This window comes from Falco peregrinus, chromosome 6, assembly GCF_023634155.1.
Source record: "Falco peregrinus isolate bFalPer1 chromosome 6, bFalPer1.pri, whole genome shotgun sequence".
In the NCBI taxonomy this organism is placed as follows: Eukaryota; Metazoa; Chordata; class Aves; order Falconiformes; family Falconidae; genus Falco; species Falco peregrinus.
In genome coordinates, this window is record NC_073726.1 from 75,704,713 (window position 1) to 75,730,926 (window position 26,214).

At 38.7% G+C, this 26,214-nt stretch overlaps 1 protein-coding gene across 6 annotated transcripts in view; it reads left to right on the top strand.

Annotated features, from left to right (window-relative positions):
* ABCC9 (ATP binding cassette subfamily C member 9) overlaps positions 1 to 26,214 on the top strand; it is a 72,924-nt gene that overhangs the window by 29,884 nt on the left and 16,826 nt on the right. For 2 of the 6 annotated variants that reach the window (XM_055808216.1, XM_027790507.2), the window contains 17 exons: positions 1,753 to 1,861; positions 3,255 to 3,365; positions 4,168 to 4,240; positions 5,828 to 5,933; positions 7,476 to 7,514; positions 10,956 to 10,994; positions 12,527 to 12,628; positions 14,042 to 14,126; positions 14,626 to 14,706; positions 15,716 to 15,853; positions 16,347 to 16,472; positions 17,011 to 17,107; positions 19,182 to 19,429; positions 20,368 to 20,516; positions 21,301 to 21,370; positions 22,196 to 22,353; positions 25,176 to 25,268. In XM_055808216.1, coding sequence (XP_055664191.1) covers positions 1,753 to 1,861; positions 3,255 to 3,365; positions 4,168 to 4,240; positions 5,828 to 5,933; positions 7,476 to 7,514; positions 10,956 to 10,994; positions 12,527 to 12,628; positions 14,042 to 14,126; positions 14,626 to 14,706; positions 15,716 to 15,853; positions 16,347 to 16,472; positions 17,011 to 17,107; positions 19,182 to 19,429; positions 20,368 to 20,516; positions 21,301 to 21,370; positions 22,196 to 22,353; positions 25,176 to 25,268 — 1,824 coding nt within the window. The remainder of the gene's footprint in view (positions 1 to 1,752; positions 1,862 to 3,254; positions 3,366 to 4,167; positions 4,241 to 5,827; positions 5,934 to 7,475; positions 7,515 to 10,955; positions 10,995 to 12,526; positions 12,629 to 14,041; positions 14,127 to 14,625; positions 14,707 to 15,715; positions 15,854 to 16,346; positions 16,473 to 17,010; positions 17,108 to 19,181; positions 19,430 to 20,367; positions 20,517 to 21,300; positions 21,371 to 22,195; positions 22,354 to 25,175; positions 25,269 to 26,214) is intronic. The other 4 variants (XM_055808217.1, XM_055808218.1, XM_055808219.1 and 1 more) reach the window with 4 other exon arrangements.

The following is a 26,214-nucleotide window of genomic DNA, read 5'->3' on the forward strand; positions in this document are numbered from 1 at the left end:
AACAACTTCCTTCATGCTGGGCTATAGAGCACTTTGTGTGTCTCAAGGGAGCTTTTGGCTGTTGCGTCAGTGGTCTATATGGAAAGAGTCATGGTCATGGGGCAGTTATGTAGACATGCACACTGCCAAAATGTCCCAAGAGGCACAAACTGACACTTGACTGGTAGCAACGTGTCAGATGCCAAACACTAGCAGGATGTAAAGACCAAACTAACTTTTCCAGCCAGAAAATGTACTTCCTTCTTGTCAAGAGAGAGGCATGTGGATTGCATTGCTGCTGCCACTGCTTCTTTTTGGTGGCTAACAGTAGTAATGAATAGTAGTCAAGGGGACTTCAGGCTCTACAGCTGTCATTTGCCAGCACCACACTCACTTTAAAAAAAAAAAAATTAAATAGGGTTTATTTTTATCAAAGCAGCAGCAGGGCCACATGAGACATTTTCCCTAGGTTGAAAATTATTTCTGACTAGTGGAAAATCTCAAGGCTCCCTTATAAATCATCCCAGCCTCTACATCTCTGCACTATGTTTAGCATAGCCCTAATATCAAAATGGTGCGTACATTTTCCTTAACACTGCTGGCCACCCCTCAGGACATTATTTAAAGACCGTATTTGCCAAAACAAACTTTACCCTTTGGCAGACTTACTTCCTAACATCTTTCTGCCATGAACATCATGTCCTCCAAGTGAAGAATGAAGAATGCATGCTTGACCACTCCGTGACTCTATCATCAATCAAATACATGTATATGAGTATGTGCTCATTTGCGTTATGATTAAGTGCTTATATTTCAGTCAGAATCTCCATTTTATGTTAAAAAGCAGTTCTAGCACCATGAAAGCTTTTGAGGGTACCTGTCCTCATTCAAATGCAAAGTAATAGTTGATATCTTCTTAGGGAGATAATCAGAATGAGGTCTCTTACCTTCTACAAGACTGAAATTCTGATGTGGGAGTTAGACACATAAATTTTCCTTTCAAAAGAGGAGATAGGAACAGCAGAAGGAAACAATGACAAAGGAATGGCAGTGCTTTCGTGCTAACCAGTCAGTATCTCTGTGGCTTGAACATGTATTGATGATTTCACACAAAATGCTCAGAAAGGCCTGGAAACAGGACTACTTTCCCATTTGCAGATTAAAGTTCAAATCACTGATCTGAAGTGATATGACCTTCTGCTTTCTCAGGCTCTGGCTCAATGCACCTTGATTATAGTTTTTGCAAAGTAACATAGCTTCACCATGACCATGACCATGGTGCTTTTGTTCATCCCTTCCCCAGAATGATAAAGAGCCAGGTGCTGTGCAGTACTCAGTCCTGTTTGCATGCAGAGTATGCAAAAGCTGTGTTCAGGATGCACCTAGTGCGATGGCATTTTCAGAGGATGTAGGTGGATGAATGACTCATTTGTGCATCCCAGCTGTGCGTAAGCATGAGAAAGGCACAGAAGAGAGAAGCCTGGCAGGATAAAAACCATTTCCACGGAGCTCTTGTGGCACTCACATGACTAGCTCTCCTCTTCATTCCCAGCTACCCGTATGATATTTAATTATTTTCCTCTGCACTTCTTCCACATAAATAATTTTACATTTGCCATCAGGGTGGCAGATAGTCCAAGAGGACACCAGAAGTGTCCCTTGAACTCCTTTTGGAACATTCCTGATACATCCTGCTGGCTGGACTGCACAAAAATGGAAATGTACTCCTGGAAACCTGGGTTCATTTAACTCACTGTCCTGTTTTCTTCCAAGTGTACAGAAGCTGAATGAGTTTCTCCTGAGTGATGAGATTGGAGATGACAGCTGGAGAGGTGGGGACAGCTCTGTAGCTTATGAATCCTGTAAGAAGCACACAGGACTTGTAAGTTCTGTTTTATGACACTGAATTTCAGAGTAGAGAGGCCATATAGACCCATACAAGGCCCGTGGCCTAGCTGATAGGGCTTGGGAGTTTTGGCTTCTAACCTGACTTTAATATTGTCCGGTTTTGCCTCTTCTGTGTTGGGATCTCTGTGTTTCTATGACGTGAAGGTTCCCCAAACATATTTAAGCATTGCTGAAGTGCCAGTAGTAATAAAGACCCCATAAACACCAACACATTTACACATGGTTTGAATTCATGCTTCTCAGATTTTATAAAAGGCCCAGGTGCATTTGCTGTAATTGTGGGGTTTGTACTGTATATTGCTAGTGCAACCCATCATATGTTGGGCATCTTTAGGTAGGACCAACTGCTGCTCTGGGAAATTCAGAACTGGAGGTGGGAAAACCAGCACCAAACTTTGTGAAATAGAAAATAAAAGATGTTGTTTCTGGAGTGCTAAACACATAATGAATTTGAGGAAAATTCGAGGGCAAAAATCCTCAAGGGAGATGATTTGGGGAAAGCTAATTTTTTCATTTTCATGTTTTTCTAAAGGTAGATATTTCAGCTGTTTAAAACTGATTATAGAATGTGAAGTGTGACTGAAACTTGAAGACAGCAACAGAAAGAAAGGATTAGCACAAAATAAGTTTTATTTTGAGCTGAATTAAATTAGCTTGCCAACCCAAAACAACGTTTTTCTTGTTTATCTGGGTTAACTATTATAATAAAGGAAACAAAAATGAAATTGTTTCAGCATTTATTTTGTTTCTTTTGTCCACCTTTTGCCTAGCCCTACAGAGACAGAGTCTAGATGATGGGGAGAGGGAAAAATAAAGGTAACCCAGCCATAAGGAATCACTAAGATTACACCAATTCAGCCAAATACAGTGGCGCTTACAAATACCACAGGTAGCTCTGAAAGAGCTGGCTCCACAATCACTTTTACACATTAGCGAGGTACTCTGCACAAGCTAATTTGATATGCTTCTTGCTCCTGCAGCTGTTCTACTTCCAGGAACCAAACTGGTAACTTTGCACGCCATTACACTTTTACTGACACAGCTTTGTCTGGAGCTACCTCAGGTAGGGCAGACTTACCTAGTGGTTTGAGGAGGCTGACAGAGCTGAAATTTGGGATGGTTATGTGTGGGAAACCAAAAAATCAGGTATTTCCTGTGCTTCAGTTAAGGGTCGTTAAGGCATTACATTGTGTGCATCACAGTACAGTAGTGTGGTTTTATTATCACATATATTGAAAAGCACTGGTTTCTTCTTGTGACCTAGAATGGTGGTAAGAAAGGGAACAGATTGTTTGTTTTATAGGGAATGAAATGCTGTCCTCTTTTGAGAATTCCAGCTTTTCTCCTTTCTTCATTTCACTTTTTAGCACACCAAGGCCATCAACAGGAGGCAGCCCTTGAGGTATCAGCTTGAAAGCTATGAACAGCCAACAAGGAAGCAAACACGTCCTGTGGAGATAGATGATGTTGCAATCAAGGTGGTTTGAAAACATTGTCTCATTCTTTACACAGAGCAGGTCCTCCTGCAACGGTACTGGATAGTGCCCAGTTGCTGCTGTTCTTCCAAAGGCAAATAGTCCATTGCAAGAACAAGCCCTTAAATATATTAGCACTTTAGCTAAAAATAAAGTGAGAACTCCTCATTTTAGACCGGCTCTTTATAGTGATTCCCTGTCTTCTCAGGAAACAAAGAGGCGTAGTGAATCTAAAGGAATAAAACTCAGATAATCTGATATGTAGACATTAGTTAAGATTTTTTTAGACTTTCCCTTCATGCACTTCTCTTTCACTCTTAGAACCAAGATCAAGGCTTTTGAGTAATTTTTTTACGTTTATTATGACGTTATTTTAAGTCACATAGGCCAGCTTTTCCTCCACACACATGTTACAAGCAAAAAATGTCCATGTCCACTGCCAGTTGTCATGTCCACTCCCAGTTGTCAACTGGGAGTATTTGGTAAAATAGCTGACAACTACCAGTACTTGGTAGAATTCAACTCAAGATCATCCCATCATCCCTTTATTACATTTCATACAGTGTGTGTGTATATATGTGTGTGTGTGTGTGTATAACTTTCCTTATTCACAAATTTTTCTGAGTTTGGCAATCTTTACTAACCTAACTTGCTTTTTTTTATGTGTGTGTGTGTATGAGCCTACCTCACCATGTCTATTAATCACAGATTTATTTTAGTAACATATTTTAAATCCAAACTAGGCATTCTAGGTTTTTTTCCCCTCAAGTGTTTATATATCTGACATGTGGTAATTGTTTTGTAGGTGACCAATGGATACTTTTCATGGGGAAGTGGTTTAGCTACATTGTCCAACATAAACATTCGAATCCCAACAGGTAGGATAAATGCACACCTTAAACATGAAATATGTAACATCAAATTGTTACTAATTACATTTCTTGGTTTTCTGGAAAGCACAAAATCACACATTTAGGTTTTTATAAGAAAAAATTAAGCTTAAAGATGTATACAATTTCATGAACTATATTGGTCATATAGCTGTATCATTAGCCTAAAATACTATAAATAAAAAGTTAGATGGTTTTTATATACCTATATAGTTTATGTAGTTTTTACAATAACAGGAACAAAGTCAAGAGTAAGAATAAATATGACAAAGATGGTTGCAAAAATATTCATTATAATTTTCAACAGACAAATTAAAAAAACCAAGAGGGAGGACTTAAGACTCGTTCAAACCATGGGTCCATCTAATTCAGTATTTTGTTTCTAACAGTGTCTACCAGTGGGGGCACAGGGCAGCACTCATACATTGTACTTCTTCTGCCATGCGTCAACATTACAGTCTCCCAGCTCACAGCTATTTTCATCTCAGAAAATTCCTTGAGCCTCATGCAGTTTGCCTGTCAAGAAATCCTCAATGATTTTCTCTTTCAGTGAATTTCTCTTTGTCCAGCTGAGGTTCTGTAATTTCTTGCAACCTCAATGTCTTTTGGCTAGGAGTTCCACAGGGTTACAAAACATTGATTTGTTTTGTAAGACTTCCATAACAAGTGTGAAAAGTAGCAACTATGATTTTCTGTCATTATTATTGCTGTTGTTAATGATGTAGAATTCCTAACACTGCTGGCATTTCATGTTATTAGTCTTATATTTTAGTTTTGTACCCTATCAAGTGCTTAGTTTTAAAATAGGTTATTACTTTAGGCTGGCACATTTTAGATATCACAGTTATTAAGTAACTCCAAAGTCTGTATCATTTGTTTCACTGTAGCATTGTTGGCCTATACATGGATGCATACTTTGTGCTGTCCCGGTGCCTCATACACCAGCAGAAGGTCTTTGCTCCAAGGTGTTTACAATCTAAGGCCATGGGTTCATGAGCTGAGTGAGCCAGCATAATAGTTTACCTCAGTAAGACCTTAACTCCCCAGCTGGTGAGAAGCTTGCCTGGTATATGCACTAGTGAGCACAGTGAGTTCAATTAGTCTATGGGAAGACCTGAGAAGCACCATTGCCACTACAGAGTAGGACTGAAGGTAGGCAAGTGGTGGTGGGGTAAGGAGGAGTACAGCAAAGCAGAAAAGAGTAATGGATCATCTTTCAGTTGCAGTCACTTATTAGATTGGTCCAAATTTTTATGGAACCCCAGACTGAATAATCACTCCCCACTGTATATCATTTGACCCTAAATAACTTCCATAAAGTAACACAGTCCCATACAGTGTATGATAATATATGTCAAAGCAATAGTCTCATTCCATTGGAGATTAGCGTATACCCATACTGCCCATTAATGTGTATTTCTATAGATTAATATGCCGTTTACATAGTGGATGCTAACAAATATAACCAACTAGTTCAAGGCTTCTAGAACTGGATCGAATTGAGCCTTGTGGATCTGAATAGAATTGTGAGATTTTTCTTTATTGAAAGTGTGTTTGTTATTATTATTATTATAGGTCAGATGACAATGATTGTGGGTCAAGTTGGCTGTGGCAAGTCATCACTTCTCCTTGCTATACTGGGAGAGATGCAGACACTGGAAGGAAAAGTTCACTGGAGCAAGTATGGTTTATATAGCTATTGATTGCTGCATTTGTTTAAGAAGGAGGTAGTTGGGATTTGCTGTGAGAAATGTAAAACTCGTGTCTCAGAACTGAATGTTAGATAATTATCGTCACCCAGATCCTTTCTGGAAGGCATCACCTACAAACTTATGAAGGATTTCCATTGCTGTTTTGTTGTGGTTCAGAGCAGGCAGAGCAGAGTGCTTCAGGAAGGGAAAGAGGCTAGTCTGGTGATTAATATATTAGCCCCAGCAAATTACCTGAATAGAAAGTGTATATTGTTCCTGTTATCAAATAGGCTTCAGTGCTCACTATAATTGAAGTCAGAATTGTTATGCTGCTGCTGTGCACACCAGTGAAAGCACGACAGGCTAGAGCTTCTTCAGTCGAGTGGTACGTGTAGGGTACTAGCATACAGGAAAGGCTGTCTGTATTTCCCACTCAGTGATGTTGCTGCTAGATATAATAACACATTAGCAGTGCTTTTTCCCATCCCTGGTATCTGCTCAAGCCTTGCCTATGGAAGACAGTGTTACTCTTCACAGTAATATGTTCAGAAAGCAGCCTGAGGACACCGAATACCTAAAGAGTAAAGGCTCTGATGAAGCTGTTGCTGAAAAGGGAACTGCCAGTGAGGTCAGGCCTTGGGATTCACACGGACTCAGACCAAGTGAATGAAAACTTCCTACAGAAACTAAGTGGGACAGCAACCACTCTTCCAGCCTAGGCAGAGAAGATGCTGCAGAAGGGTTGTGTTGTAACCCCAAGACTTGTTCTTTGATTTTAAAGATCAGCCCTGTTTCCTTTAAAACTAGCTTTTTGAGTTGAAAGGGTGGGTTTTGTTACAAAGATCAATATTTTGTTGCCCCATCCCTTGACTAGTAACCTCCTTTGTCATCTTCTTCTTACAGCAGCGTTGCAAGCTGGATATTTTTGCTTTTCTTGTGCTAGTATGCGTGGCATTTTTTGTTCTCTAGCTATATTTCATTGTCTGCTATTCTAAATGTATGATCTCACTGGAGTAGCAGGTACAGTTGGAGCCAAGGCAAGACTAACTTTAGTTTAATTATATATGAGTTCAAGCTTTGAGGGAAGAATAATATGTGATTTACCACAGTTAATTTCTTTGAGACATATAATGAAAATTTTGACATGACCGTCAGGCATTTTTTCTCTGAATTGTTTAAGAAAATACAAGGAGTGAGTAGAGTTAACCTTGAAATTATTCTCACAATTGTTTTCAAAGATGTATTTGAGAAAGACTCCAGTTTGTTTTAGAACAATGGAATCTTAAGAGGACTAGAGAAAATGAGAAATCGTAGAAAGGCACTAGAGAAGGTTCATGAAATACTTTTTAAGTTTCACATTGTTCAAGAGAGATTAATATCGTCAGTTGATTAGCAGTGCGTACATAACCAGGCAACTCAGGCTCTAGCAAGCATCTCAGACTTTACTGAGTGACTTTTTTTGATTGAAAACTATAATTTGGTGCTGTGATATAGCTGATGCAAACATGGCTATGTTTTGCTGATAATTTCAGACTGCCTGACAGACAGATGAATACAGAAGGACACTTCAGGTATTTAACTAAGTGGATCCTATATTTTACAAAACCGTAAAAAAGGTCCTATTTACTCTCTTAAATCCATTTCCGTATGATTTTACATGCATGACTAACGCAGCTACTCATCCAGGGATGAAATGCAGGCTAGTTGAATTCCCCAACAATTTCAGGTATAACCACACAGTAACAGTACTGATGGGTAACATTTCAGCCCCAGTTATATAGGTGTAAACCTGAAATGCATCATTGTGAAAGCCCATCATGGGGCTTGAATACCCTGTTGTGGTTGTGGTTGACTGCAGTGAGAGCTGTATGACCTGCTGCCAGGGTTGTCACTGGTTTGGGATCTTAGGGAAAGAAAGCATGTTAGTGTATCTTTCGGTAAGAGATCTTGGCCAGGGCAGATCTGATGGGCCACGTCTCAATTCTTCCCCCTTACATGAGACATGCCTCAGATACATTACAAACCTTAGACAACAAGCTGGCTTTTTGTTTTCCCATTGAGCAATCAGCGGGAGAGATTCCCCTAAACATTGAAGCATGAGGTTATCTGGATAAGGCTAAGCCTGTTTCAGATCTGAGTTATTAAGTCTATACGGGGGCAGATGTGGGGAATATGCAGAGACATGTATTCCCTTCATCCACACCAAGACAAAGAGTCAGAACCATCTTCTCAGATCACCAAGAAAAGAAGAGTGGCTAAGGGGAAGCTCTTCACTTGGTATACATTTTCTGTACATTGAATGGGTTTCCATGCAAGCAGTTTTTGTGTAATAAGTGAAGAGCATGGGAAACACAAGAGTTATGAAATAGATCCACCCAGATGGCCTGTTCCACCCTCAAACTATGGAAGGCTTCAAGAAAAATTAGGACAAGTCAGTGCTCCCCTCAGAACGGTTGCCAAGTACAACTGCTTACCAAAAGGTTGCAACCACAGACGCTCATAGAAAACACTGAAGGGATAAATGATTGGCCAGATAAACTTCAGTAGCCAAAGTTAGCATATCTGTTAGTGCTTCTGTGCTGCTATGGCTGGTTGCAGGGTTGGGAAGAAATTCCTCCAAACTGCTGGGTAGAATTTATGTAGATGCTCGGTCCTTGTCTTGCCTCAAATTTCTTGCCTTATTAGAAGAAATGGTTCGTTCTGCCATTACATGGTATCCCAGAGACTTTGTATCTCTTTATTCTCCTCCCTTTCTGTTTTGTAGGCTGAAGGAATCTGGGCCTGGTTAGAAATGCATTAGTCTATTTTAAAATGTCCAGAGTTAGAATAAAAGTTGTCCAAATTTCAACAAGATCTCCTTTTTACTTTTCCTTAAAACCTTGATTTTAATTAGTTTCTGTATTATTTCATCTTATATATCCAAAATATTACAAAAATGACTAAACAATCTAATCAGTTTGGCCTTTCCTACCATTTCAGACCTGAACTTACCATGGCCCATTTTGAGGAATATGTATATTTTATAGTACAGATTAAAAATCAGTATAAATAGGCACATTTCAATAAATAAAGAAATTAGAGTGAAGATTGCTAATCCCAGTGGGCAAACAAAATATTCTTTATAGAAACCTCAGGAGCTTCAGTTTCAGCCCACTCCCATGCCCTGCAATAGCACCGCTATTTCAGATTCAGTAGGGTAATAAAGTGCAAGACCAAATACTTAATCCCCTTATTTATGAAGGCCCCAGCTCAATAAAGGTCTTATATGTATTTATTCATAGGAGTATTAATGAACATGGATTCTCACAGAAACCTCACTCATCATTTGGGAGAATTAAAGTGTATTTGTCAAACTAAGCATTGAGTGAAATTTTTATCCTAGGATGAGTTTAAGAAGCTGAGATCCTAAAATTAACACTTGCTCATTCGCGTACTATATTTGATTATAATGACAAGCATATTAAATCTGGTATGAAATTGCAAGGGGTCTTGCAAGGCTTGTGCCCAGTTTTTATTAAATTTTATTTCAGAGGGCTCTCCCAAACATATACATGAAAGCATTATCCCTTTCTACAATTACAATTACAATTGCAATACTCTACTGATAAAAAAATCAAGGTTTTTTAATAGAGGAAAACTGGCTTTTCTTCTTTGTTTGGTTTGACCTAATTTCTGACCTCTTTTTAATGTCTCATTAGACTCCATCTTTTGCTTTCTTGTAACTTTTTTCCATTGTAGAGAAGACTGGAAGCTTCTGCTGAATGAAGGACCAATTCTGGTGAAGCAATGCCTGGTTTGAGCCTCAATTTATGGTGCTCTGACCCTTCTGAGATAACCAATAGGGCTTATTCACCTCTGATGTAATATCTTCTCTGGTCATCGGTGCACGAAGGAAATACACTGATTGTGCACTTTAGGAGGCATGAATTACCAAAGTTCTTAGACAGCTGATGTGCAGCACAGAAATCAATGTCTCAGTTCTGGCATTTTGGGGAGATGCTTAATACATGAGTCTGGCATTACAAGGGCTCTGCTATTAGAATTTTTATGCCCTTTGCTAGACTTGGATCCTGTGTTTATGAGTACAGCTGCAGTTACTGGTATCCCAGCAGGAAAGCAGACATTTCTGTCTCAGCAGTAAAATATTTCATCTGGAGGATTCATGGGCTTGAGAGGGGAGGATTTGTTTGCTTGGCTTTTTTTAAGTCAGGCAAATAATACATCAGTATCAGTTTCTAGTCCCTCCTAATGCTTGTTTCCATTTACCAGGCATAAACTTACTCTTTTATGTTTTGCACTTTGCAGTGATGTGTCACCATGCCTGGTCATAAGCACCATCGCTGGTCCAGAACTGCTTTGACTACCACACCATGCCCTCAACGCTGTTAATAAGTCAATTAAAAAACAGAGGGAGCTGCAAAATCATTCATATTATTACTGCCATTGCACGTTCTTCATAATGTACTTCAGGCATATGATCCTTAAGAAGTGGAGGTTGACAAGGAAAGCCTAGGTGTTGTAGTGGCATGCATGGCTTGATGCAGTTTTGGTGCTATAAACAGGCTCAAAACCTGTTCTGATTCAAAAGTGTGTCTGCAAAGCTTGTCTTTGCTCCAGGGGAAATTTGACATTAGTTACCAACTTTTGCAGGTCATTGGCAGAACTGTGTGGAGAAACTAACTTATTGCTTGTCAACCTTTTATATACCCAGGCAATATTAATAATTTCATTTTTAATATGTTTTACAATAGACCTTTCATTTTTATTACATTTTCTAGCAACATAACTTGCCCGTTTAACCACTATGCCCTATAGATTTGAAACTGTTGTATTTAGAAGTTATATGCTTTTACTTAGACCTTGTTTATTTTCCCTTTAAGAACAAAAAACCCAAAGTGATGAAGAGTTCTTAAAATACGTACCTAACTCCAGTTTCCCTGTATGTAAAAATAGCATAAAATGTTATTCTCTGTATTTCCTGCTTACTAAATGACATTTACCATAACTTACAGTGTAAATGAAACTGAACCTTCTTTTGAAGCATCCAGAAGGTATTATTTCTGTTTTTAGTGTATCATAATACACTCATTCATTTCTTCAGAATTTCCTCAAACCTTCATCTTTGTACCCTTCAGCCATCTCCATTTTCTTACCATGTCAATAATCACTTACCGTAGGATTAACTGACAGATTGTGCTAGTGGATCCCAATCTTCTCCAGCCATTGTACCACTACCTCAGTCTTGTCTGAAAGACGTTCAGAGCTCCCAGCTCCCATTTGACACCACTGGGAGTTTAGTGTGCTCCATATCTTGCAAGACAGGGTCTCTAGATATAAGACATTGTTACATGTACCCTCCCATGTGTTTGCACATTTTCTGATCAGCAGTGGGTTTTGTGTTGCTCGTACCCCAGCTTGGTGGCTGCGTGGTGAAGCAGGGCACACAGTCTGCAGAGGGAGCTGGCTGCCCTCCAGCTGAAGTCAAGCAGTGACTCCATGCTTGGCTTCAGGGAAAGGGCCTGCAGGTTGCAAAGAAGGACAAGCTAAACTAAAATCGTGTCATACATGATAGAGAAGTAGTGGCACACATAGCTGTGGTTGGGAGCCACACCATGATTTGCTACCTGAAAATCCTGAGGACATAGTTCATACTAGTACGTACTGAACTGCTAAAACTCCTAAAATTTTGGGGATAGTACTGACTGCTTCTAACCAGCTATTTCTCATACGCTAGCACCCTCTCTCTCAATAGGAAATCCTAGTTGTTTACGTACAAAACTATATTCAATGTTTAGTTGGAAGCAATACCATCAAAGAGACTGAGAAGGAAGATAAGTGTTCAGATCCACAATCTGGTACCAGTTCACACCTCCTGCCTCACATGTCTCGGGCATCTCAGAAGAATGTCTTAAATTACATGACCTTTTTTGCTGCTGTACACAGGGAAAACAGCCAGAAGTAAAGAACATTCTTACCCCTATTGTACACATGCCATTAGCTATTTAGACGCATTTAAAGTATGTCTAAAAAATGCTTGGGAAACTGTAATGATTCCTTCCCAATCTGTATTAACTGCCCTCTTTCTCAATATCATGTTAGTCCATTGAGAGACTAATAGACTTAAAGGAAAAAAATTTTTCACGTGTATGGCCATGTAAAATAATCTAAAACTTCAGAAAGCAGCAAGTCAAGTGTATGATGCCATTTTCTCTACCTGTTTTGACGTTAGAGAAAAAAATAATTAACTATTCTTGTGAGAATGCAATAACTTTGATTATTTATAATTTGCCTTTGGATTGAAATTGCAGTTGCTAGATCGAGATAGGTACCAGCCATTCATAGTAGAATAGAATATAACCTAGAGTATAGATTTTGCCATCAGGGGAGAGAGTGGGTGTTGTTCTAACAAAAACATCTGATCTAAAATTCTTCCCTTCACTTTTGTAACAGTTGCTTTGCCTATATGTTTCCCCTGTATTTTTACAAATGCATATTCATGTACTTAATTTTAAAAAACCTGATTCTCAGACATCTCATAATGTGGGTGCTTTGTTTTTCACTAATGCTCTTTATCTGTCTACAGTAGAAACAGATACTCGGTGGCTTATGCAGCGCAGAAGCCGTGGCTGCTGAATGCAACCGTGGAGGAGAACATTATCTTTGGAAGCCCGTTTAATAAACAGAGGTAAATATCACTACCCTTGCAAAAACACCTAGCAGCTTCTTTTAAAGATGTTTTTGTCTTCTCCTCCTGGAGAAATTTTGTAAATTCTGAAAAATACCAATGCACGTTAACCCTGGGGTGGATTTAGCTAACCTGTCTTCAGCCATTTCAAAGGAAGATTTCTGTCTTAAATTAGTCTTTCAAGGCTCCCCCTCTAACCAGGGTGCATGTCTAAGATATTTGTGAGAAATCACACAGCAGCAGGGGCTCTCCATGGAATACAGCAGAAGCCATATGTGTATTTTTCAAGCAGCTAAAGTTAGGTGAGATGAATCCCATCTTTGGAGACTACTGGCGTATTTTTGTTTTGTTTAATGGAGCCTGAGGCTGCCAGATGACTCTGGAAATAGGGATTCTAGGCATGTTTCCACTGAGTTTATGTGCTAATCCTGCTGTGATCAAGTTACTGGAGCAGCCACTTTACAAAAACACTGCACGTATGAAGATGAGGTGCCTCACAGAGATAACCTTAATTCTTCCTTTAGAAATAAGGAGAAGGGAGTGTGAAAGCTGAGGTGCACAGCTTCTTGTTGTGCCTATCCAGCACTTGCTTCTTGTGCCTTTCTAAAAGGTCAGCTGACAAATACTGTGGAAAAAGTGATGACTTAAGGAAAACTGCTGGTGTTTTCAAAGGCAATACTGTCTTTGGTTTAAGTTATTAAAAATACATCCCATTCCCCTCATGTATGTATGTATAAGATGTATGACTCCATTCCCACTTAATAAAACTTAGCAATAACCAAATATCTCAAAATCCAGATAAGCATCTAAAATTTAAGGGACCAGATTCTTCCGCTACTGCATCCATCAGCCTAACTTCACTTATATCAAAGGAGCAAGGCTGAATTCCACCATTCAAATCATCTGATCCCAGCTGCTTATCAGCAGATTATCTGCAATACCCCACAGACCCAGGAATCTCACAGCAAACTGCAAAGTTGTGCAAGCAGTTTCCTGGTTCTGGCAAGATCAGAAGCACTGTAAGGATCCTTTGTCCTGTAATATCACACTGAAGTAACTGAAGAGGCACCTAAAGGGGGAAGAATAATAACTCAGGAAATGGCTTCAAATACTCCAGAGTTCAGCAAAACAGCTCCATGATAGGGAGGAATATACTTAATAATTTATGTAATTGAATCTTTCAAAAGTAGGCTTGCCAATGAAGATCTCTAATAAATACGTGATTTTTCACAATGCTTAGTTTACAACGCTCCATGATTAGTTGCTGAATAATCATATTGCCCTAATTATTTTTTCAATTATCCAACTGTCACAGAGCCATAATAACTTAGCGGTAAATTTGAGCTGGACGTTTTTGTGTTAGCAAAGTAAGTGACTGGTTAAATAATTGTGGTGACTATATTGTTTTTACAGGTACAAAGCTGTAACAGATGCGTGCTCTCTGCAGCCTGACATTGACTTACTACCATTTGGCGATCAGACAGAAATTGGAGAAAGGGTAAATAATATGAATGCTTTTATGTCTGCTTAGCCTATGTATTAAGAAAGCCCTGTCTGGAGACACTCAGGCAAATCTAGTCTGTATTGGCTGCCAGCCTGCTAAATAGTCACAATTCACATGGGCTTACTGAAAAAAAAAAAAAAAATTGAACACTTTTTTCCTTCTTCAGCTGTTTCTCAAATAAGATTTTTTGATCAAAGTCTGTATTTGGCTTGCAGAATTTGATGTTAGTATTGGTTGCATTTGTCAGTCTAAACAGCCTGCTGTGCTTTACAGAAGCTCTTCATGATTTACACTTACGCATGATTAGTTGCTGAACAATTTTTTTCCTTCTGACATTATATGAGGATTATGCTTGTTTATCAACAGGATTAGCATTTTAACAAAGCTTTTTATTTTTATTGGAATGCTGTATAATTGTAAAAAATCACATTTTCAAAGTTCTATCATAATGTTTATTCAAAGATGCATATTTCTCATCCATTATACTCATTAGGGGATTAATTTAAGTGGCGGCCAACGACAGAGAATCTGTGTAGCTCGAGCACTCTATCAGAACACCAACATTGTCTTCTTGGTAAGATTTTTCTTTTTCACATGGAGCATGGAAAGTTAGTAATAAAACTGCCATTCCTTATATTTAGCTTTAGAAAGATCTATGTTAGATTTAGAAAACTACAGGGACTTGTATTCAACTCCAAATCCAAATTATAGAGCTAGGAAATAAACATCCACCAGAGGCAGCATCAAAACATACTGGGAGACTGATCAAGGCGGAATTTCCTGCAAAGACCAACACTGGAAGAGTAGAACAGATTGTCTGCCTTGTGCTCACTCTCAGTGATGACCTACTTTTGACACAGTCCCACTGAAATCAGCAGGACTTCTGATAAGGAAAAGCACCATAATGCAACTACTTGTGAGCGATGAACAGACTGAGGGCTCAGCACTCTCCTGCAGAGTGCTGCAGATTTGGACAGACTTTCCCTTCTCTGTTACTAATTTCAAAGCATGCCAGGAATTTCAGGAGGCTACTGCTCATCAAGGGGCTATTTAAGCCTCTTCAAAATTGATCAGGGGCTTCTGTTCTTAAAGAAAATGTGTTTGTATATTAATATCCTTATCTGAATGTTGTCTTGTTGCTAGCCACACTCACTCAAAGTGAAGACCAAGCACATTTGCAGTTTACTTTGGGGTAAATTAGAACAGCCCCTAATTCTGCTTTAAATTTCCTGTGCCAGTTTCCCATCAAATTAAGCCCATGGGAAATTTCAGTTCCAGTGTTCCTGATCAGGATTAGTCCACCCTGTCAGTGTGGCACCAGCACTGCACACATCTAGGTACAAAAAATTAACTGAGTCCATTGCTATGAACAGAGGAGCCATGGATTCTAGCTCACTGTTTCATAGTGCAGCCCTCTGACTAGGTCTTGGTCATTAGAGAGAGACAAAATGTTAGTAATAGCAGATGCTTTCTATTATTATTAAAAACAAAAACAAAAACAAAAACAAAAAAACAACTCTAGAAAGAAATAAAACTAATTATGGTATCCTGACCTAATATTTTTAAATTTGATCTGATTACAGGATGACCCATTCTCTGCGCTGGACATTCACTTAAGTGATCATTTAATGCAGGAAGGGATTTTGAAGTTTCTGCAAGAAGACAAGAGGACTCTTGTTCTGGTGACACATAAGTTACAATATCTACCACATGCTGACTGGGTAAGAGAAGAGATACCATGATGCAGGTTTGTTGATAATGAACGTACACGTGAAGTTAGCACCACATTTAATGAGATCACTGCTTTTCTCTGTAACAAGAGTCCCTCCTTCTTAGTGCCCTATGTCATGTGGCTAACTGCCACTTTACATAATACCAATTTTATAGTAGAAGGAACAATTTTATCTTTACATTATTTGTGTAGGTTTTTTGATTGAAAGCCACCAGAGAATTATTTAATTGCAGATATGACTATTACTAATTATGTCTCATCGATGCTTTTTACAAGTACAGGTAAGCATGGCCTATAGAAGTTTCAGTTTATGAGCTGTGTCAACAAACGTAAGAAGTTATTAATAAAATATTGAATAAAATTAACACTGAAATTTGCAGAATGGTAATCTCACCGATACTGAGACATGTCTTGCACGAATCAAGTCAGTGATTATGGCATCTATGTTCCTAAGCAGACCTATTGGATGCTTTCTTCCCTAGATCATAGCAATGAAGGATGGAATGGTACTTAGAGAAGGGACACTAAAGGATATCCAAAACAATGATATTGAGCTATATGAACACTGGAAAACTTTGATGAATCGCCAAGATCAAGAATTGGAAAAGGTAAGTAGGAGCACGTGGGCAAGGATGACCTTTCTCAAAAGAAAAATTTTTCAGTTAATTTCTAAAAAACCCAAGCCATGTCAGAAACCAAGTATTAAACTAGATATTAGGGAGAAAAACACAGGACTAAAGTAGATTTAGGAAGTATGTAGTATATCCATCATGGGTCATTTGTTAGAACATGTCAAGCAAACATACTCTTGAAATGTGGTACACAACTGATCCTTTGCTGGGGCAAGGGATGGACTAAGAGACATCCTAAAGTATCTCTTAGCCTTTTATTATGTTATTTCCATGAGCATTTAGGATTCTCTAAAGGCTATTTTTTAAGTCTTTATCATTCCGGAAGAGAGAATGAAAGAATGGATGAAAGAGAAGGAAGGACATGGACAAAGGAGGATTTTCTGAAGGATAATCTATGCTTTTGCATCCTGTGAACTAAAAGATCCGAATACAGACTCTTTGAGGTTGCTGTTGGTGCTACTACAGTGGCAGACAGTTAAACTCTCAAATTAAGAAATAAGTTCTTTTATGACAGGATATGGAAGCTGACCAGACTACTCTTGAGAGAAAAACCCTTAGAAGGGCCATGTATCCCAGAGAATCCAAATCACAACTGGAAGACGAAGATGAAGGTATGTTTTAGCATTTCACTTTATTTACTCTATTACCATGCTTCATTGCCTTTCCACTTGAATATCTGGCAGTTCTTAGCAACAAAGTATGAAGTTGTTGATGACACTTGGTAATAACAGTGGAAAGAACAACACTTCAACCTGTTTATAATGTGACTTGTTTAAGGGATTCTCCAAATATTTCTCTATACATTGTACAGGGATAAGGGTGTACCAAAACAAGGTTTTTTCTAACTCATACTGGCTGGAGGTATTGAGGGGTGAAATAGCAGTAAAACAACAGTAAGAATTGTAATTAAAGAAAATTGCAGTAGATCTGCCTAGTCATTGTCACAATAATGTTAGATCAGCTATAGCCCTATCCCTCATGAGATACCTGGGAATGTTCTGTGCTGGACTTTTGAAATATCATGTGATCAGACTTGTAGTTATTTTCAATTCCTTTTTGGATATGGAGTTAACCTGCTATTTTTCTAGCTGAGACTGTTTATGGGAGAAGCTTTAGGCTTTGTTCTCAAGCTTAGCTTCTGGTTCCCCCCAGGTGTTGATGCTTTTAGTGGTGCAGATTCAGATTCACGATACTTTTAAAGTGGGGTGGGGGGGAGAATGGTTGGATGTTGGCAGCTGGCAATAAGACCCATCAAGAACATCCCTGGGATGCTAGACGAGGCCTAAAGGGAGTAGTCAGCCCTGGCAAGCAGTAAGGTTGAGCCAGGGAAGAGAAGTGAACTGCAGGCTTTACCTTAACTCAACAGGAGCACTAATTGCAATCGTCATGGTGATGTTGACTGGAGTGATTGCAGAATGCACACTGGCTATTAACAGGCTCTTTGTTGCTACCTTGTGTTTCATCTGACAATGCTCATGATGGATTGTCATCTTAAGTCATAGGTCTGTAGGTCCTGGATTGCTCCATTTTGAAGAGACTCCCAATCACTGTACAATAGGCAGATCTCGGCCCCAAAGCCCTTCAGATGGAAATACTGTGTTGGCTTCATACTTCTTCAGCAGAGCTGGGCAGAACACCTCTTATTAGTTGCAGTCATCAGTACACTTTATCAGTTAAATTCTTGGATGAATTTGAATTGAGGTCATTCCTGAGCCCTTCCTTTTGGCCTGTGCAAGAAAACCTTGCCAAAACCCTGGATCTTCTTTGTAGGGTATAGAAAACACGGGGGGGGAAAGACATGCCCATATAGTCCACAGAATGCCTGCAAAAAGCAGACGTCATTCAGATAAAAAACCACATATCAGTAACTTCAGGACAGAAATATAACCTAACATTGCATTCTAGGTCATCCGTACTTATTATGTGGTCTAGGGAATGTACAACAAATCTCTGTGTCCCAAAAAGTGTAGAATTTCAACTTTCAAGAAATCACTAATTCATTTTAACGTTCAAAATCAGCAATGAGTGGAAATGCTGTTAGTTCAGGGCTGTCAAGAGCAGGTCAACATTTCTTTTCCATAAGTGTGGCCTGCAAAGCTGTGAGATGCATATTCTTCCTGCCTAGGGAAAAAAAAATTAAATGTCATGTTTGTGCACCTATGAAATACATATTTCCCATAGCAGAAGTCTTCCACCAATTATATTTCAGTATAATGTGAACAATTATTACTTTATCATAGAAAAAAACTTTAGTATTCTGGAATTAAGGGGAAATTTAACTCTTTCATGCAACAGATGACGGATCCTCTGGATGCAAAGATTTGGAGAACTTTCTAGAATCTCCCATGTGACCCAAGGTGCTCTGCTGACTATACAATAAAAGCAGCTGAACAGCTTGGGAAAGGCCTAGTCTTTACTATAAATAGGCGGTACTGAAGACCTGATTTACAAAAATATATTATTAACAGAACTGTAACAAGTCAAAGACTGACAGTTTATAGAGTTGCTCAAAGAGCACAGGGGAAGTCTTACAAAAATATGTCTGAAGTGTTTGCTGTTTTTAAATGAAAAATTGAATTTTGATGTTAAAATTAAACTTCAAAAAAAGTAAACCAAATCCAGTAAACCCAGGTATAATTCTTAGCACTGAATCCAAGCTAACTTGATCAAATGTCTGAGTCACAGAGGAAGAAGAGGAAGAAGATGAAGATGATAATATGTCAACTGTCTTGAGGCTCAGGACAAAGATGCCTTGGAAAACCTGCTGGAGATATCTAACCTCTGGAGGATTTTTCTTGCTCTTTCTGATGATTTTCTCAAAGTTGTTGAAACACTCAGTTATAGTGGCCATAGATTACTGGCTTGCTACGTGGACATCCATGGACAATGTAAATGAAGTCAAGAACGCTGATGATGTTAACAGCACAAATAAGGTGGGCCATATCTTGGAGCTTGACAGGGAAAAAAAGAAACAAATTTCTAAAGCAATTATTTGCTGTTCATCTAGAAGCCAGCTAGATTAGAAAGACAGATATAGTAGGATTTATTATTATATAGGATGGATGAATTGTTCATGCTAAAACAAAAAACAACTCAAATTTTATCAAAATTTTCAAACATGCAAAACTGAAACAGAAACATGTTTGAGGTCAGAAAAATGATTGACCTTTTAAAGGAAGGAATCTCATACTAAACTTTTCCATCTGGATTTTTTAACACCTAAGTCAATGACCCCATTTTCCTAAGTACTGACTGTCCAGTAATGTCCTGCCAGGGAAAAAAAAAAAAAAAAAAAAAAAAGAAAAAAAGTTTTCAAATGTACTACTCAAATACAATCTGCTTATAGCTGTAAATTTGACTCATATAGAAATATCTCACTGGAATTCGCTTAGTAAACTTTCAGAAGACTTCAATGTTTTATAGCCCTGGCAGATTAGTTTAGGATTTGCTCTGGGAATTTTAGTGGTGCTTGGACTTAATAAAATGGAACTTTCCAACATCTCTCAAATGCTTTAATTCTTGAGAGGTTCTGCTTTGGTTGTCTGAGTTTCTTGGCTAACAGTTTGCATACTTTTGTATTTGTCCAGATAGTTTGTCTTCCCAGTTCTATGTACTATCACTTCAGGGTCTTGAAGGGTACTCACCAGTAGGCTGAGGAATCTTAGAACTGCCAGATCTTCTAATTATGTGAACTTAATTAATTACAGTTCCATCATAGTTCTTTTATTTCCCAAAGATTACACTTATATAATTCTGTACTATAAGTGACGTGACATGCTAGCTGATTGGTACCAGGTACCCTGGGAACTTCCCAGCAGAAAAGAGAAATAGGTGTTTATTTCTAGGACTGATGTATTTGTCATTTTATTAGACTTATCATGTAGCTGTCTTCAGCATCCTCTCTGGAGCTGGGATTGTCCTTTGTCTCATCACATCTCTGACTGTGGAGTGGATGGGCCTCACAGCAGCCAAGAACCTACACCATAATCTCCTCAACAAGATCATCCTTGGACCAATCAGGTACGGAAGAATAATGTTCCTCCTGAAAAGGCACATGGCCAAAACCTGGCCTCTTTGTAACTGGGAAGATACTCATCTGGAAAAGCTTTTATTTGCCCTGTTTCCTTCAAGACATCAAAAAGTGAAAATAAGCAGTGAGGCAATCAGGAGAAAAAAGTTTCATCTTGGAACATGTGAAATTCTGCCCCATTTTTTATCTGTCTGAAATGTGTCAGACAGCTGGCACCCCCTTCAAGGCTGGGGTGTCAAGGACAGCTCTAGTTGCAGTCCCAGCTCCAAGACACCCAGCTCCACCTCCAAGCAACAGGCATAGTGTCAAACTATGTGGACACCAGGCTTCTACAGATGGCCAGGAGCAAGTTCTGTGCACGATAACCACAGTCTTTCACAGGCAGCAGGACAGCCAAAAGGATGCTTGCATAACAAATAGTTATCATGGTGCTCTCATGAAACAACTGAGTCCTGGTGGCCAGTACTATGTAGGAGGTTGAGTAGCAGCCAGGGACAGGCTATGTTCTTTGGAAGGGATCTTAAATCTTCAGGGAGTGTGGATGAAAGAGCAAGAGGCTAGACGGTAAGCCGAGGGTGGGTGGGGGGTGGGGGAATGCCAAGAGAAGCATTTAGATAGTCAGGATACAGACATTATGATCTGTTATGTTATTCACATTTACTGCTTGGTTTTGAAAAGTGGCTGGACACAGCTCAGAGTTCTGTCTGGCTATGCTTTTTATCCAAAAATGGAATTACTTTTCAGGTAACTTTTTGTTTTTAATTTGTTCAACAGGTTCTTTGATATGACTCCATTGGGGCTAATTCTAAATCGCTTCTCAGCTGATACAAATATAATTGATCAGGTAGACGTATAATATATTCTGTTTTATTACAACCTAGCTTTGTAAATTTTCACTTAACTACTGAATAAGATGATATATTAAAATATTCATAGAGAAAGGCATAGTGAAAACAGGCTCTGGGAATGATAATAGACAAACTCAAAACAGAAAGTACACACATTTGTTAATGAGGGCAGGTAACCAATAGAATAAACATGATGGGAGATGGTGGCTCTTATTTTCTTCATATGCAGGTTGGTTGCTTCTGTTGGAAGATCTGGATTAGCAAAACACCAGATTTTGGGCTCAGAACAGGAAACAGGGTAGAATATAGTAACTTGTAACTATATGTAAGTACACATGACAAATAGATGTTCCATCCCGGCTAAAGCACATGTGAATTTAGAGCATTCAGGGAGAGGAAGGGATGTTTTCACTATGGCTGTGAATTAAAATGTTTGAATAAGCAATAATCCTGAATGCAAGGGTGATGGGAACGTGAAAGGAAAATTAAGAAAGAGCATTCCGTTTCTCTAAATATTTGGGATATGAAGAACAATTTTCCTTTTCTTATCTGTTATATAACTGAGGTGAAAATGGCTTCTATTTCCCCATGAGCATTGAAACAGTGACCTTAGGGGAAAAAAAAACCTACCCATTTTTTCACCTCTGCACATTTAAGTAGTAGACTCTCAGAAACATAAAGCCTCCTGATATAAGGAGAATATAAAAGTGAGCACAGTGGTTTCATTCCACTTTCCCTATGCTCCTCTATAGGAAAGGGCTTATATAGTGGTACCACCAGTGAGTGATTTTTGCCATATGCATGTTTTTGTTTTGCTCTAGCACATTCCTCCTACACTGGAGTCTCTTACTCGGTCCACCTTACTCTGCCTGTCAGCCATCGGAATGATCTCCTATGCTACTCCATGGTTCCTTGTTGCCCTTGTGCCTCTCGGGATAGCATTTTATTTCATCCAGAAATACTTCAGAGTTGCCTCCAAGTACGTATTAAAAAAACTGTCCTGAAAATCTATTCTAAAAATATTTTATGTGAGAATTGTGATGGAATGTGAGGTTACAGGAGCTAATATAAGGGGGAAATGGCCATGGTGTCCTGCTTTTGATCCTGAGGTATGAGTTTGAGACATACATTGAAAGATTTTCAAGCTGACCTGACTACAAACAGGGAATTTGGGGAATTAATACTAGTTGTTTCACTTTTGTACACTGTTGGCTGTAGAGTCAGATGAGCATGAAGTTTGTTAATTATCTGGGCCAGCTTGCATCTGGTCAAAGCCCCTCTTTGACCTTTTGAGGGTTAGTCGAGAATGGAAAATAACTTCCTGGATTAACATCAGTCATGGCTTTTTCTTGATATTAGGAAAAAAACTCCACAGAAAATAATTTCCAATATTTCATATTCAGAATGGTTTGCCTGGTTAGAGAGAGCAATTTTTCAACAAAAAGTATCATGCTTTCTCTAGAGTCATGTTTCTAGTGCTAAATTCATTATATAATTTAATAAAATGTCTTAAGCAAGCCATTCAAAGTTTTTCTTAAATTCAATCAGTCATGCTTCTTTTTTTTTTTATCAGTTAGATTTCTGGCTGGATTTACTCCACTTTCTGATATTTAAAAATACCCATCAAGGTGCCTGTTGACTTGCAGGGAGACCAAAACAACCTCTCATTGTTAGCAGCTGTCACTTCTCACTCTTGTCTTTGCAGTAGGCACATGGTAAAGCATTAACTCCTCTTTTGTAGCATCCAGTGAAGGGGCATGGTGATTTTCAACTGAGCGTACAGTTAACTTCATGGCTAATGCTTTTATCTAGGTATTCTGAGAAAGAATTGTGTCCATTATTCCCTTTAAATCAATGGAGCAGGAGGGGCACAGAGTGACATATCAATAATTTAGCTTCACTTTACCCTACTTTTCATCAGCTTTCCTCAGAATTTCCAAGGAGGTTTATTCATAAGAAAACTATAATCAGAATTAACAAAACAAAAATGTTCAATTCTGCAATAATTTGCTTAAATTCTCTGAGATTTTTCAGAAACCTTCTTTCCCCACCAGGTTTCCAAATGAAAGCTGTACGTGGCAGTACACAAGGTCTCAAGGTGGCTGAGGAATCAGGAGACCTGGGTTTCATTCTTAAATCCCCTGTGGTCTTCTGAGTGTCACCCTATCTTGCTACACATAGCAGCACACACTGTTTAAACTTCTTACTTAAAATACACAAAAGTAGGCAAAATCTGATGTATTAGATACGAGGGAAATACTACAGTTTCTCTCTGTATTTTATATGTGAAAGTGATGTCTCCATCCATCTCCAAACCTGGTTTTCCCACATGCTGTACCAATAGCCGTACCACGCAAGCTAGCAAGAGGTTGATAATCCCTGTAAGTCAGCACACACACACGGACCCATTGGCTCTGCAAGTCCATAACTACCTCATCCATTTTATTCTTTTACAGTTTTCTGGGAAAATCTGTACCAGCAAGTGGGTGGGGTTTTTTATATCTATTTAAATTAAACTTTTTAAAAACACTTGTGGGGCATTTAGGGTTGATTTGTGTTCTTTCAGTTCACAATAGAAATTCATAAATACAATTAATTTCTAGAAAAAACAGTCCTGGGAAACATAGGATGAAGGAATAGCTTCAGCCAGTATTTATAACTTACTTGCATGCAGTACTTCCCAGGCATATAAGCTTCACTAATTTTTAGAAATGCAAATATTTACAGTATTTCTTGCAGCGCTTTGAATCTTTGTTGTATTTTCCATTACATCTCTCAAAAACTAGTGTGTATTTTCCATCATAAATTTGAATGATAGCATATTTATCATCAAAACATAAGCAGCAAATTTGGTTCTGTATACTGTAACATTCAGCATCATGGAGTAGTTATTTCTTCTGACCTATCTAATACAGTGTGCAAGCACAGTAGGATTTTGATAAAGAGTTTGATTATCTAATGATATGGTCTTTCTTCTGTTTATACAACTGGCTGCTATGCAGAGCATTACAGAAAGATGTATTTGTCTCTATGGTTTGGAAAACATTCCTGTTTCAGGAGACTGGAACTTTTTAGACTTTTATCATTGCTCCATGCAGGTCTTGAAAATACCATTGCTGAATAATTGAGGAAATTTATCATTCATATTATTTCTCTGTCAGTGCTGTCTCTATTTCAACCCATGTGGTAGCGTTAGCACTACAAATAGAAGGTCTGGAGTAGTCTCTCATATTTTACATTCAGCACGTTGTGGTACTTACAGATACTGTAAATGAGGCAAGGTTTGTGTGGAAAGGCCCCCTTTGCAGCTGATACAGTTGCAATAAAACAGATAAACTTGCAGATAAGCAAACTCTGTTTTATACCTGATGTAAAAGCCACAAATAACATATATAAAGCCTAAAATCAACTATTCTGCACTTAATTATATTAATTATATTAATAAACTTGAATGTTTGAGAATAAAAGGTAATTAGGATCTGGCTAAAACGGACAGCAGATTTTTATGCAGAACAGACATTATCGTGTCATTATCACTGTGGGACAAAGAGCAGCTTAGTTGTGACCAAACGCTAGAACACGGAGGTGGCTGGGAGATGATTCAGAGGCTCCTATGGCCAGAGAGAAATGTGATATCCTCATGCTGTAGTTTTTCTATACTATAGAAATACTGTTTTGCATGATCCTGAAAAGAATATGTGCAATATGTAAAATGCCTATTCTTGTCTGTTATGCGGTATAATTTCTACAGACAGAGGTGTTCACATTGTAATGGCTGGCTGTTGTTTTTTGTATTGCCAGGGATCTCCAGGAACTTGATGACAGCACCCAGCTGCCTTTACTCTGTCACTTCTCTGAGACAGCTGAGGGTCTCACCACCATTAGAGCATTCAGGTCAGTAAAACAAATGATGAGAGGGAGGCCTGGGTTTTGGTCTGGCCTATGCAGCTTGCTAGGAGCATGTCTGAGGGCAAATTGTTGGATTTGGTGGATTTTAATTAAGCCATCTCAAAAAAGGGAAGAGATTTTGTTTTCCTGTTCCTTTGCCCTCCCTCTAAACACTTGTGCATATTTTCAGCGACATACTAATTTATCTGCATTGGTTCTTTGCTGAATTAAAGATGATGACTTTTTTAGGATATGATATTTCAACATTCATGGTGTCTAGTTTAACCATGCCTTACCTGGCAGGCACAGGTACCACTCCTCCAGCCCCCCTGCTATATCCTACAGGCTGTGCTATCCAGGTGCCCCTGAAACATTTCTGTATTTATCCCACTCCGCAGGCAGGGAACATCATTGTAGCACTCTCCAGCTGAAAGTGGGTGTGCAACTAGAGAGACTTTGTGAGAAAACTACAGCAGAATGGAACTTGATCTTAATATTGTAAAAATTAGCTTTGTCAATCAAAACTGAAAAATACATTCCAGAAGATTCAGAGAATTTTTCCAACTTTCCATGCTTTCCATTGTTTTCTCTACTTACGAACGAAATATAGACCAAATTCTTCTCGTATATTCGCTACATTATATCTAGCATGACTATCAAAGTGCAGCTTGATGTTGCTCCCCAATAAGCACAACTTGCACTCATTCTGCACAATGTAGGATTTCGAACCAGTGCAGATCTCACTGCAATGCTATTTACACACCTATTTGATCAGCTTGAAACTGTTCCATCACTTCAAGCTAGCTTTCAAACCTAAGCTGTTAGTACAGAGTGCTTCAGTCAGGACTGTGGCAGGACAAGCAAAGACATTGCTGTGTGGAAGGGATGTGAGCCAGTGGTCAACAACAAATGTTTTAACAAGCTTTATCAACCAGAATGACATATTGAAACA